The sequence below is a fragment of the Centroberyx affinis genome, unplaced genomic scaffold (assembly GCF_046629955.1).
Source record: "Centroberyx affinis isolate AG114_WGS23_722 - 3 ecotype Tasmania unplaced genomic scaffold, CSIRO-AGI_Caff_v1 ptg003022l_1, whole genome shotgun sequence".
In the NCBI taxonomy this organism is placed as follows: domain Eukaryota; kingdom Metazoa; phylum Chordata; class Actinopteri; order Beryciformes; family Berycidae; genus Centroberyx; species Centroberyx affinis.
In genome coordinates, this window is record NW_027281119.1 from 141,389 (window position 1) to 154,154 (window position 12,766).

At 42.5% G+C, this 12,766-nt stretch overlaps 1 protein-coding gene and 1 pseudogene across 1 annotated transcript; both read left to right on the plus strand.

The window, feature by feature from the left end:
- The first annotated feature begins 3,876 nt into the window (after positions 1–3,876).
- LOC139659140 (trace amine-associated receptor 13c-like) lies at positions 3,877–5,019 on the plus strand (annotated as a pseudogene).
- Positions 5,020–8,892: 3,873 nt separating this feature from the next.
- LOC139659141 (trace amine-associated receptor 13c-like) lies at positions 8,893–10,114 on the plus strand. Its single transcript, XM_071537363.1, has 2 exons — positions 8,893–9,068; positions 9,304–10,114. The coding sequence occupies exons 1-2, from the start codon at positions 8,893–8,895 to the stop codon at positions 10,112–10,114; spliced, it is 987 nt and encodes a 328-aa protein (XP_071393464.1).
- Positions 10,115–12,766: the final 2,652 nt, after the last annotated feature.

Genomic DNA, 12,766 nt, shown 5'->3' on the forward strand with positions numbered 1-12,766 from the left:
AGTGTCCTGGGACTCCCCCTTCCCATCCACCACTTAACTCAAGTCACCACATCAGCTGTGCCACCGCTTGCCTCTCTTCACCCAGATCCACCGGGATGCTGCTTCCCCCTACTTGCTGATGTCAGCTATAAGCCTCCTCCTAGCTGGGCCTCGACACCAAGCAGTACCAGGGCTTCCCAGAGTGACTGCCCCTGCAGCCAATTTCAACCGGCAGATTCCAGGCCTTCCACCCCTTCTGCTGGCCCTTGAAGATGAGGGACTGATATTTCTTGAGCTTCCGCTCATGTGCCTCCTCTATCCTCTCTTTCCAGGGCACTGTCAGCTCAAGAAGGACCACCTGCTTGGTACCTCTGGACCAGAGGACAATGTCTGGTCTGAGGCTTGTGTGGGTTATCTCCTCTGGGAATTTGAGCTGCTTCTTGAGGTCTGCCTGCATCTTCCAGTTGCCTGCCGTGGCCAGGATCCCTTTGCTCCTCGTCTCCATTGCAACACTCTCCCCTGGCCTGAGAAAGTGAATGAAACGGGGGCAGTTGTTTTTGCTTCTTTCTCGTTCCCCTGGCCAACTTGGTCAAAATCAGGTTGTGTCACCACCAGAACTTTCCATCCACTAGACTTGATTGGCAAGAGGAAAGAATGTGCTCCAGACTGGCTGGCCTACCACACAGTGTGCAGCCGGGGCTCTCTGCCAACCCCCATATGTGGAGGTTTGTTGATGTAGGCAAGACATCGTACACAGAACACAGCAGAAACTTGATCCGGTACCCTTCCATGCTCCACGTCTTGCCATGTCAGTGCCCTACCTAGCACACTCTTACACTGTATCCAGCTGGCTTTTTTGTTCATGGCTACAGCTTTGATATGCAGATCTTCCTCCTCTGCCTTCCGGACCTCCCTCTGCACCATTCCATACCCCTCCTTTGGGTTTGCCTTATACCAACTTGCCCTGGTGGTACATCCCAGGCCGAGCCTGCCCTGGGCCACTGAGCCAACGACGTCGGCATGTTGCAGGTGTTCCTCTGCCTCCTTGTGCTGACCACTTGTGACCCGTCTTGACTTCAAGGCCTGCTTGTTGCACTTTACACATCTTTACTGTCCCGGAACATCATGGTCTGGTGTGCTTTTGTTGTTTTTACTTCTCAACCACCGATGTTATTGGTAGTTGCAGCTTGCTGCCTGTGGTATACAAACAGATGAAAAGCTTCTTGGGACACCAAGCCAACTCCTTAAGAAGGTATTCATCTTCTTCTCCAGCCCTTCAACTGTAGAGATGGGTACCTCATTGACAAGTAATGGCCACAGCAGTCTAGGGAGCACCCTATGCTGATAGCCCCAGGCCTTATACTTACCAGGTAGGCTGCTCTTTTCCAGAGATGTCATCCAAGTTTTGGCTTTCATGAGCATCTCCTTCACACTCACCTTGTAATGAGTTCAGTCCTGTACCACTTCTCCAAGCTCTTCACGGGCTTCTCTCTGATAGTCGGGATGGTGTCTTCTCCAATCCTGAAGCGAAAGCAGTCTGCAGGCTTGAACGCCATTCTTGCCCAATTAGTGAGCTCTACCAGGTCTTCCAGGATCCATCTGCCTTCCAGTATCAATTTCGCTGTGATGGTGAGATCGTCCATGAACGCCCTGATAGGGGCTTGTTGGATGCGCTTGCCAGTACTGCGCCCCGCTGCAGCTTCTCTGTTGACTTGACGAGGAGGTTCATTGCTGTGGAAAACACTGAGATGGTAAACCCAGTGACAATGCCTACTTCCAACCTCTGCCATTCTGTTCCCACAGGTGAAACGCATCATAAAGTTGTCAAAGTAGCACTGGAGCAGCTTTTGGAATCGCTCAGGGACATGGTAGCTGTTCAGTGTACTTTCCACCAACCACTTACTTAGATCAAGCCACGAAACTGCCAGATCACTGCGATTCCTCTACGCATATTCAATGATCTTAGAGATGACACTGGTATGTTCAAGACAGCCGGGCACCCCCGGAACTCCCGGAATATCTTTGCCAGAATCCCAAAGAATATTTTCCCTTCCATGTTGAAGAGCAAAATGGTTCAAAATTCGTTAATCACTGTGGAGTTTTCCTCCTTAGGGATGAAGCACCCCTCAGCAACTAGCCAACCATCCGCCAGGACGTTGTTCCTCCATGCCACCTTCAGTAAACTCCAGAGTTGTCTCCTGAGCCTTTCACAGTACTTGTACACAGTACGTGTCACCCCATCCCTCTCTCCTCACTTGTCACAAACCTGGGTGTCAAGCTGGACTCATCACTGTCCTTCGATGCACACATTAAATCTGTCTGTCAGACCTCATTCTTCCACCTGAGGAACATCTCAAGATCAAGACCCTCCCTGAGCAAACGTGATGCAGAAAAACTGGTCCATGCCTTCATCAGCTCCCGCATTGACTATTGCAATTCTCTGCTCGCAGGCCTACCAACCAAAACTATCCATAGGTTACAAAATGTCCAAAACACGGAAATCACAGCACATCACCCCAGTCCTCCACTCCCTTCACTGGCTCCCAATAAACCAACGGATCATCTTCAAGTTACTCCTCCTGGTGTTCAAGGCCATAAATTGCACCGGTCCAACCTACTTTCAGGAGCTCCTCACCTCTCAATCCTCACCCGGACACTCAGGTCTGGCAGCTCAAATCTTCTTGCTGTACCACGGACAAAACTGACAAGCATGCCTTTTCATCGCTGGGGCCACGCTTGTGGAATCAGCTCCCAGGAACGATTAGGGCCTCAGACTCACTCACTGTTTTTAAATCAAATCTTAAGACTCACCTGTTCGCCTCTGCTTTCCACTAGGGTCCTGGTTCATATGTGCTTTCCCTTTAAACTTGGGTCTCTAAATTTTTGTCTCTAATTTTATTCATCTTATTTTAACCCTTATTTTGGTTTATGCCTATAATCGCATGATTTTTTTTTGTAAATTGACCAGTTTTAACATTGTACTATGATTGTTTTACTCTTTCTGTCTTACACTTACACTCCCTCTCGCTCCCTGCGGTCTTCATCAGCAGGTCTACTGGCACTACCAGCCATCAACCTCAGCACAATGGGTGCCAGGGCCTTCTCCTATGCTGCACCCAAACTTTGGAACTCCCTTCCCCCTCACATCCGCATACTGGACTCCATTACAGAATTCAAAATTGCTCTTAAAACCCATCTTTTTAAACTAGCTTACTCATTTTAACTGCATCAACTGCTGTCTTACTGTTGATTGTACTGATGTCCTATTACTGGTACTTTGTTGTTTATTGTATATTCTATTACTGATCTTATATGATGTAAGGTGATTGTACTGATGTCTTATTACTGGTGCTTTGTTGTTTATTGTATGTTCTATTACTGATCTTATATGATGTAAGGTGACCTTGAGTGCCATGAAAGGCACCATTAAATAAAATGTATTATCATTATTATTATTATTATTATTATTATTATTATTATTATTATTATTATTATTATGTACAGCAGAGGTACATTGAGAGGTGTTGCACGATCAACTAATCAGTTTCCTCGTGAAAATGTAACCTCTATTGAGTTCTATATATTTGATGAATTAACTTCCATTACCATTAGAATTGGGAGAGCAAAATTATATGAGTAGGGAGGATGGATTGGGAAGATGGATTGGGAGTGAAAAGAAGACGGGGGCGAGAAAAGAGGTGAGGAAGTAGAGCGACAGCAGCAGAGATAATGATGAAGAGGATGATGGAAAGGAAGAGGGCCATCAGTCTCAAGAGACAGAATGGGAGGGAGGAAAGGAAGCAAAGGAAGGAGAGGGATAAATCGGCTGTATGGTAGAGAGCTTGGGTCAGAAAGCTGCCAGACCTCAGCAGCTTCTCCTCTCCTCCTCTCTCTCTGATGATGGAGACCCTGGAAGGAGGTGAACTCTGCTTTCCACAGCTCCTCAACACTTCCTGCAGGAAGCCGATACGTCCTCGCTCTGAGGCCATGCTCATTTACTTTCTGCCATCCTTCATATCTCTGCTCACTGTGGCTCTCAACCTGCAGGTCATCATCTCCATCTCCCACTACAGGTGGCCACTTTTACAAAAAGGAATTGCTCATGGACTAGAACAAAGATACTGTGATATCTTGGCCTTTGATGAGAACAGCCAGATTGCTAAATAATGCTTCTTTGTATTTAATGATACTTCATATCTGCAATAATGCTCCTTTTTCTCTCCAGGCAGCTCCACACCCCCACCAACCTCCTCCTCCTCTCCCTGGCTGTCTCAGACTTCCTCATGGGCCTCCTGATGCCGGCTGAAATCATTCTAAAAGGTGGCTGCTGGTTTCTGGGTGACTTCATGTGTGCTCTTTATCACTATGTAGCCTTCATCCTTCCCTGTGCCTCAGTAGGAAACATGGTGCTCATATCAGTCGACCGCTATGTGGCTATTTGTGATCCTCCTGTGTTACCCCACCAAAATCACTCATACAAGAGTTAAAATCTGTGTTTGTCTGTGTTGGGTCTGTTCTGCTTTCTATGGCAGTCTGATTCTAAAGGATGACCTGGAAGAACCAGGCAGGTATAATTCATGCTACGGAGAGTGTGTATTGGTTGTTAACTACATTGCAGGAGCCGTTGACCTTGTCTTGACCTTTATTGGTCCCATTACTGTCATCGTAGTTCTGTATATGAGAGTATTTGTGGTGGCTGTGTCTCAGGCTCGTGCCATGCGATCCCACATTGTGGCTGTCACACTCCAGCGTTCAGTGACTGTAACTGCTAAGAAATCTGAGAGGAAAGCAGCCAGGACTCTTGGTATTGTCGTAGTTGTGTTTCTAATATGTTTCTCTCCATTTTACTTTCCCTCTCTCACAGGTCAGGACACCTTGATCAGTGCATCTGAGGCCTTTGTGGTCTGGCTCTTTTATTGTAACTCATGTTTAAACCCTGTGATCTATGTCTTTTTCTACCCGTGGTTTAGAAAATCTATTAAACTCATTGTTACACTTCAGATACTGCAGCCTGACTCCTGTGGGACCAACATGCTGTAGAGAGAGGCAGTTGAGTAATTGAAAAAAGACATTTTCTATGAAGGATCAAACATATTTGTTCATATTGTTTTTGAGTCAATAAATTCAACTGATAAAAAACCTGGACAAAACAAAACAAGGATACAGGTGAAACTCTGTATCCTTGTTTTGTGATGTCAGATGTGAAGCAGCCTACACAGCTCAGCAGTATTGAGGAGGCAAGTAAATGATCCTGGTTTAGTGTGTCGAAATGGCCACTAGGGGCAGATAGGCTAAGTGAGTGAATGAATATGCAAGTGAGTTACCTTCTGGATCCATAAGGTAGAAGTCATAATGTCCACTAGACAAACTTTGGCTTCATCTGCTGTTCACAGTCAGTATTGCAATTAGAATATAACTTGCCATCCTTCTATTGTTCCTTATGGATTGGCATTTACCTTAACATAATGGCCATTTAGGTTACACTGTTATCTGTACTTGCTTACTATAAGTGAGCAGTTACAGGTTCTTGCTCAAGGACAAGATATGTAGCTATATATGGACACACATTGGTTGTTGCAGATATCAAACCTGTGTACAATTGGAATTCATGTGCATTGCTTTTTACTTTTGATCATGTGTGGATCATCATCAGATCTAACATTATTGTCCCTTAGATTTGAATTAGAATAGAAATATCTGATATAAGATGGAAAATTTAATATTATAGAAATTATTGAAATAAACGGTAAACAGTATGTTTATTGTTTAGTACACGTTATGGTAGATTATAATACAGAATACATAGAATGTGTTAGAATAGATAGAATGTGATGTTATTGTCCATTACAATTGACATAAAATAATTAGATTGTAAACCTGTGTTTGCCACACTTGGATACAGCTGTGAAAGCAGACAACTAGAATAAAATAGATGTGAAATACTTAAACAGTTTGTGTCTCCCTCTGCTGTTCATTCTCAGTACTACAACGCCTTTGAAAATTTCTGGGGGTGTAGGTTCCCAAAATCTTTCATATCATGGACCCCTAAACACGTACACATCTGTGGCATAGCCCACACATTTTCCACTGAAAATATTGCATGAATAAAGCAAAATATTGCTTTGGTGAAAATTCATACGTCAGTGTAGATTCACAATAAAAATAATCTTTGAGGGATCTATGTATACTGTTCTATGCAATATATTCCCAAATAAATGTGACCACCTTTTCACCATTGGGCCATTTTATTTCACGGAAGTCCTCATAGAAATGCCTTTTCTTTTTTTCAAGTTCTACTTTTTTTTTGCCTTTATTAGACAGTTGAAAGTAGAGAGAGGCAGGAAAGATTGGGGGAGAGGCATGACATACGACAAAGGTCCTGGGCCAGACTTTTTTTTTTTTATTGCAAGACAGAAGACAGAACATTGACAGGACAACACAGGAAAAACAAAACAATAAATACACGACAGGACAATTAATAAAAGTCTAGCCAGAAAACGAGAGCAAAGTGACATTAGTTGTCAGGTATTGTGTTGATCTGGTGTGTGTGTGTGTGTGTGTGTGTGTGTGCGCGCGCGCGTGCCTGTCTGTGTCCCACATTGTCAGACTAGGAAGAGGTCTATAAGTTGGATTGGAGATAGAGTAATAATAAGTAATAAAACAAACAAAACAAAAAAACGCTAAAAGACAGACTTCTGTCAAGTTCATCTTTTCATATGGTCATTTGTCCAAAAATTAGAAACTTAAGACATTATGCTTAGTTATCGCAAGCTTAGTGGTGTGAGGAGACAGCGTTACCCATGGGATTTGAACCCACAATCGTTTGCATGGTAGATCTATTCATTAACCATTAGGCTACTGAGTCCACTGGAGGGCACTGGAGGAAGCACAAAAAAATAGGGCCAAGTAATGAGACTGTCCAAGCTATAGGCTATTTAGAGCGTTAGAGTATTTTAACTATGGTCAACTATGGTTACAATACCACCAAATGTTGCATGCTACCTCAGAGTTGACCTGTGCACATATGTACCAAATTTGTTTAAGGTAGGCCAACAACTTCCTGACTTATGGCAATTTTTGTATATTAGGCCTTGCCTACAAATTTTGAAAGCCAGTTGTAGCAAAACGGTATGGACTATCAAAAAACTGCTCAATAACTTTTGTGCAGGACAGTCCAGACATGCTGTGAGCGAAAATTGGTGAAGATTGGACAAAATATGTAGGAGAAGAAGCGAAAAAACTGTTTTGGACAAAATTCAACATGGCGGAAAGTCTTGTGGGCTGAAATGGGAGTGGCCTATATGGATAGATGCGACTTGGCCCAAGGAATCGAGCAATCAAGGAATTTTGTTCCTATGATCTACAGTCACCGAGTTATGGCCTTTTAAAATGTGAAATGTTGCTATAGCGCCCCACTATAGGTGAAATGACACCAGTTTTTGTATATTGGCTCAGAGTACATACCTGCACACATGTACCAAGTTTGGTTACCATAGGACAATGCTTTCCTGAGTTATTTTTGTGAAATAGGCCCCACCCACGACAGTTGACCAAACTTTGGAAGTCAATTATATGAAAACGGTGTGGACTATCAAAAAACTGCTCGATAACATTTGTGCAGGACAGTCCAGACATGCTGTGTCACAAATTTGGTGACGATTGGACAAAATTTGTAGGAGGAGTAGCAAAAAAACAAAATTTTTGTTTTGGACGTTTTTTGGAAGTTTTGGACAAAATTCAAAATGGCGGAAAATCTAGTTAGCGAAAATGGGCGGGGCCTATATGGATGGATGCAGAATGAACCAAGGAATCCAGGGAAAGTGGAATTTTGATTGTGGCCCATACGGTTCAGAAGGCAGATCGCCATAGTGGCTAACAAGAACTAACGTGCACACACTGGCCTTAAGTACTCATCATTATTAATAATTGAAAAACTTGCCAGTGCCGTCCAAATGTAAATAAACAGAGAGTCACTTATTGTCATAGATGCACACACGCAGTGTCCACACAGGAATACAAGGTTAGCTGCTGTGAAATGTACAACATTAGCTTGCTGCACCGGGCTGAGGCAACTACTTCTTCATGCTAGGAGAAGCTCCCAGCATCCTCTGCAGTCCGTGTTACTTGCACGTTCCACGTAATGATGCTGCGTAACTGAAAGGGCCTTTTTTTTTTACAGTTTTCGATCCTTCTCTATCTTTTGAGTCTCACCTACTTTTGGATTCACCACTCAGAATGGCCAGAGAGGGCACTCAAAGAGCAGTACAAAATAAATAAAGGTCCGTCTGGGATTTCACAAAATCTCAAAGCGTTGTAATTTGAATCCATCATCGGTCTATATTCTTTCATTTCCATAAGGAGTGTGTCCATAGAAGATATAAATTGTTAAATCTATTTGATATATACCATAAATTATCCTCTTATCCCTTCTATTGGTCAGATCAAAGATTGAATGAAAGGATTCTAAATTCCTCCCTTTGTGTACAGCAGTGGAGGTGCGTTAAGAGGTGTTGCACGATCAACTTATCAATCGCCTTGTGAAAATGGAACATCTATTGAGTTATATATTATTTGATGAATTCCCTTCCATTACCATTAGAAGTGGCTGAATTGGGAGAGCAAAATGATTAGTAGGGAGGGAGGAAGGTTTGGGAATGGAGGAGGAGAGAAAAGAAAACAAGGGGCGAGAAAATAGGTGAGGAAGAAGAGAGATATCAGCAGAGAGTGATGAAGATGAAGAGGATGATGCAAAGGAAGGAAGAGGGACATCAGTCTCCGAGAGACAGAGAATGAGAGAGAGGGAGGGAGGAAAAGAAGCAAAGGGAGGAGAGGGATAAATCAGCTGTATGATGGAGAGCTTTGGTCAGAAAGCTGCCAGACCTCAGCAGCTTCTCCTCTCCTCCTCTCTCTCTGATGATGGAGACCCTGGAAGGAGGTGAACTCTGCTTTCCACAGCTCCTCAACACTTCCTGCAGGAAGCCAACTCGTCCTTACTCTGAGGCCATGCTCCTCTACATTCTGCTATCCTCCATCTCTCTGCTCACTGTGGCTCTCAACCTGCTGATCATCATCTCCATCTCCCACTACAGGTGGCCATAGATTTTGTCATATACAAATCTTTATAAATCTGGTAAACATATCAAAAGAAATAGCTGATAGACTAGAAGAGAGTTACTGTCACATCTTGGCCTTTGATGAGAAGAAAGAAGTTGCTAAACAATGCTTTTGTATTGTTAGAATGCCTGATATCTGCCACATCTACTGATTAGATATACTACTGATACTGCAAATATTAATGAATACAATGCTCCTGTTTCTCTCCAGGCAGCTCCACACCCCCACCAACGTCCTCCTCCTCTCCCTGGCTGTCTCAGACCTCCTTGCAGGCCTCCTTTTGATACCGACTGAAATCCTCCTTGCAGGGTCCTGCTGGTTCCTGGGTGACCTCATGTGTGCTTTGTCTTTCTTTGTTGTCTTTACCATCATCTCTGTCTCAGTAGGAAACATGGTGCTCATATCAGTCGACCGCTATGTGGCTATTTGTGACCCTCTGCGTTACCCCACCAAAATCACTCAGAGAAGAGTTCAAATCTGTGTTTCTCTGTGTTGGGTCTGTTCTTTATTCTATTGCAGTCTGATTCTAAATGATCACCTAGGACAACCAGGCAGGTATAATTCCTGTGTTGGAGAGTGTGTAGTTGTCATTAACTACATTGCAGGAGCTGTTGACCTTGTTTTCACCTTTATAAGTCCCATTACTGTCATCATAGTTCTGTATATGAGAGTATTTGTGGTGGCTGTGTCTCAGGCTCGTGCCATGCGATCCCACATTGTGGCTGTCACACTCCAGCGTTCAGTGACTGAAACTGCTAAGAAATCTGAGAGGAAAGCAGCTAGGACTCTTGGTATTGTCATAGCTGTGTTTCTAATATGTTTTTGTCCACATTACCTTGTCTCTCTTGCAGGCCAGGAGAACGTGGCCAATGCTTCATTTTTGGTCTTTTTGCTCTATTTTAACTCCTGTCTAAACCCTGTGATCTATGCCTTTTTCTACCCCTGGTTTCGAAAATCTATTAAACTCATTGTTACACTTCAGATACTGCAGCCTGACTCCTGCGATGCCAACATACTGTAGAGAGCGGCAGTGGAGATATTTAAATGAGACCTTTTCTATCAAGAGGAAAATCTTCATATTGTTTTTGAGTCAATGAAAGGACAGAAGTCTGGACAAATGAATAAACATGCAGGTATATCCGTAACTGGAATTATCCTTTAAACCTGCAATAAGCGATTTCAGACCCTGTAACCAATCCTGAATCCTGTGCTATGTGGAGATTTCCGTGAGACGTAATGATATAAACAAATAGCCACACAGCAGCAGCTGTGTTGTTGTTTTCACCTCTTTCCTAAAGCTTGTTGTCAAATTCGGCCTGAGTAATGGCAAATCGATGAAGACAGCAAGTAAACGTTTTCAACTTGCTACCTGCCTCTTCACTTGTTATTGTGGGATATGTAACCTTCAGCGGGAGAAAAATCTGGCAAAGCAAGACTGGTAACCAGCGATATTTCTCCTTAGGTACGTTTATTTTAGCCATTGGCCTTTATCCACGGTTTCTCCTTAAGGGCTTCCATCGCCTAGTAGCTTTGCTGTGTGTGTTTACAAATGTGTTGCGGTTTCTGTCGCCCTCTAGTGGTCAGAAAAAAACGCTTAGTGTAGCTTTAACATTGTGAGCATTTAGGTGACGCTCTTATTCATATCTGCTTACAGAAAGTGAACAGTTATAGGTTCAGTATCTTGCTCAAGGGCACTTGGACAAGGTATATGGCTGTATATGGACACACATTGGCTGTTGCAGATATGAAACTTGTGTCTTTTCAGTTACAGGTCTGTCTCCAGCTCTGCCTTTGTATTCATATACCTCATATTCAACGTTTAGTGAGAGAGGATAATTTTTTTTGTCATTTGAGTCGTTCTTTGATTGCTATATTCATTTTTTGTTTGGTGTTGTTGTTTCCATCCTCTAAATAATTTTTGTAAGCACCATAAATGTTTGTAGGCAATCACCCAGTTTCGTGTAAGCTGTAAATTCAACATTGCCTATGTATATCACAGAAATTATGATATATTTTCATTACAAAAGTTACTACAAACATTGAGTCTTTTCGTTTCTTCCAGAATACCAGTTTCTGTTTAAAGGAAAACATTTGTTGCATGCGATTGAATAAGACCAACAGCCTGGTTCCCTCTAATGGGCCACAGTTTACTACTCTCCAATGTACTCATTAGATCATTGTCACTTACTTGAACTGAAACATCAAGTCTGTGACTCTTTCACCTAGGTTTCTCCAACAGAGATGACCAGCCAGCTGGTTTACAGTTTCAGATAAACCCACAGTGCTTTTGATCTTGTCATTGGGGGCAGGATAGCCTTGTGGTTAGCAAGGTCATCTCCCAGCTGAAGGGCCCAGAGTTGGAACTGTCTTGGCAAACCCCACTCTGCCTGAGCAGGGAGAAGGATAGCAACTGTTGAGTTTTATGAAATATGCGGTGTTAGATTATGCCCCGAATAGCACTTTTGGTCTGAAAGAAGTATTAGTTAAGAAAGAAGTATTCTATTCTTATTTCAATCTTTGTTTGCTGTATATTATTTATTTAATTGTTTTTCTCAATCCAGTCACAGTCTTAAGCCTCATCAAATGTTTTTAGGTAAACACACACAGGACAGAAGATTACAGCATCACTGTTCATTTTTTGTCCCATATGTAGTAAAGCTTCAGAAATCATGGTCTCTATGAGACAGTCTGTGTCTCCCTCTCCTGTTTATTGTTAGTGTTACATCTAAAATATAACCTGCACTTTTACATTGTCCATCATGTGGCACTAATATTTACCTTATAGCATTTTAGCTGATGCTCTTATCCAGAGTGATTTGCAATGAGGGAGCAGGTAGGGTTCAATGTCTCTGTAACCCTGTCTTGGTGCTCATGGGAAAGGACCATTTCAGTCTCATTTCAGTCCTCGTTGTTGTGTTTTTTCCTCAAAATATATATATGCTATATATATATACACACAGTATATATACAGTATGTATATACTGTATGACACAGTGACACAGTACAGTGTGACACCAAACCTTCAATAAATACAGTTTGAGTTCATGTGTGTCTTTTGTTGGTCTGTGTATTTTTTGGTCATTCTATTTTCTATTCAGAAACAGAAATGAATGGTGATTTGGTTTCAATTTAAAAATCCCAAAATGAAAAACTAGCGCTAGAATAAAAATCCTGCTTGACAAAAAAGGTGGCCTGTGTACTTTTTGGTCATTCTATTTTCTTTTCCAAAACCGAAATTGAAAAATGAAAAAAGAATGGTAATTTGATTTTCATTTCCAAATCACACTGCGCTCTGACTTTATATTTTCTCGATGGGACCAACATATGGATGAAAAATTATGAAGGGGTATAGCTGGCATGAAGTAATGACAATAGCTCTGAGAACTCTGTCAGGAACAAGGGACAGTGCTTTGGAGGCCTATAAATTGTCACTGCAATAATTGGTGGCTGACATTGTAGCTTAACGGCATTGTATTCAAAAGAGGTAAAAATCCCCAGGTCAATGTCTCTACCCTTCAGCATCTCAGAATAAATAGCAGCCGTCCCCCCACCTATCATTCCTTCCCCGAATGAGTGTGAGAAAGTGAAACTGGGAGGGGAGGCTTGATAAGGAAAGTCTTATTAGACAAAACACAAATGTTCAGAAGAGACATTTTCATAATTAACGTCAATC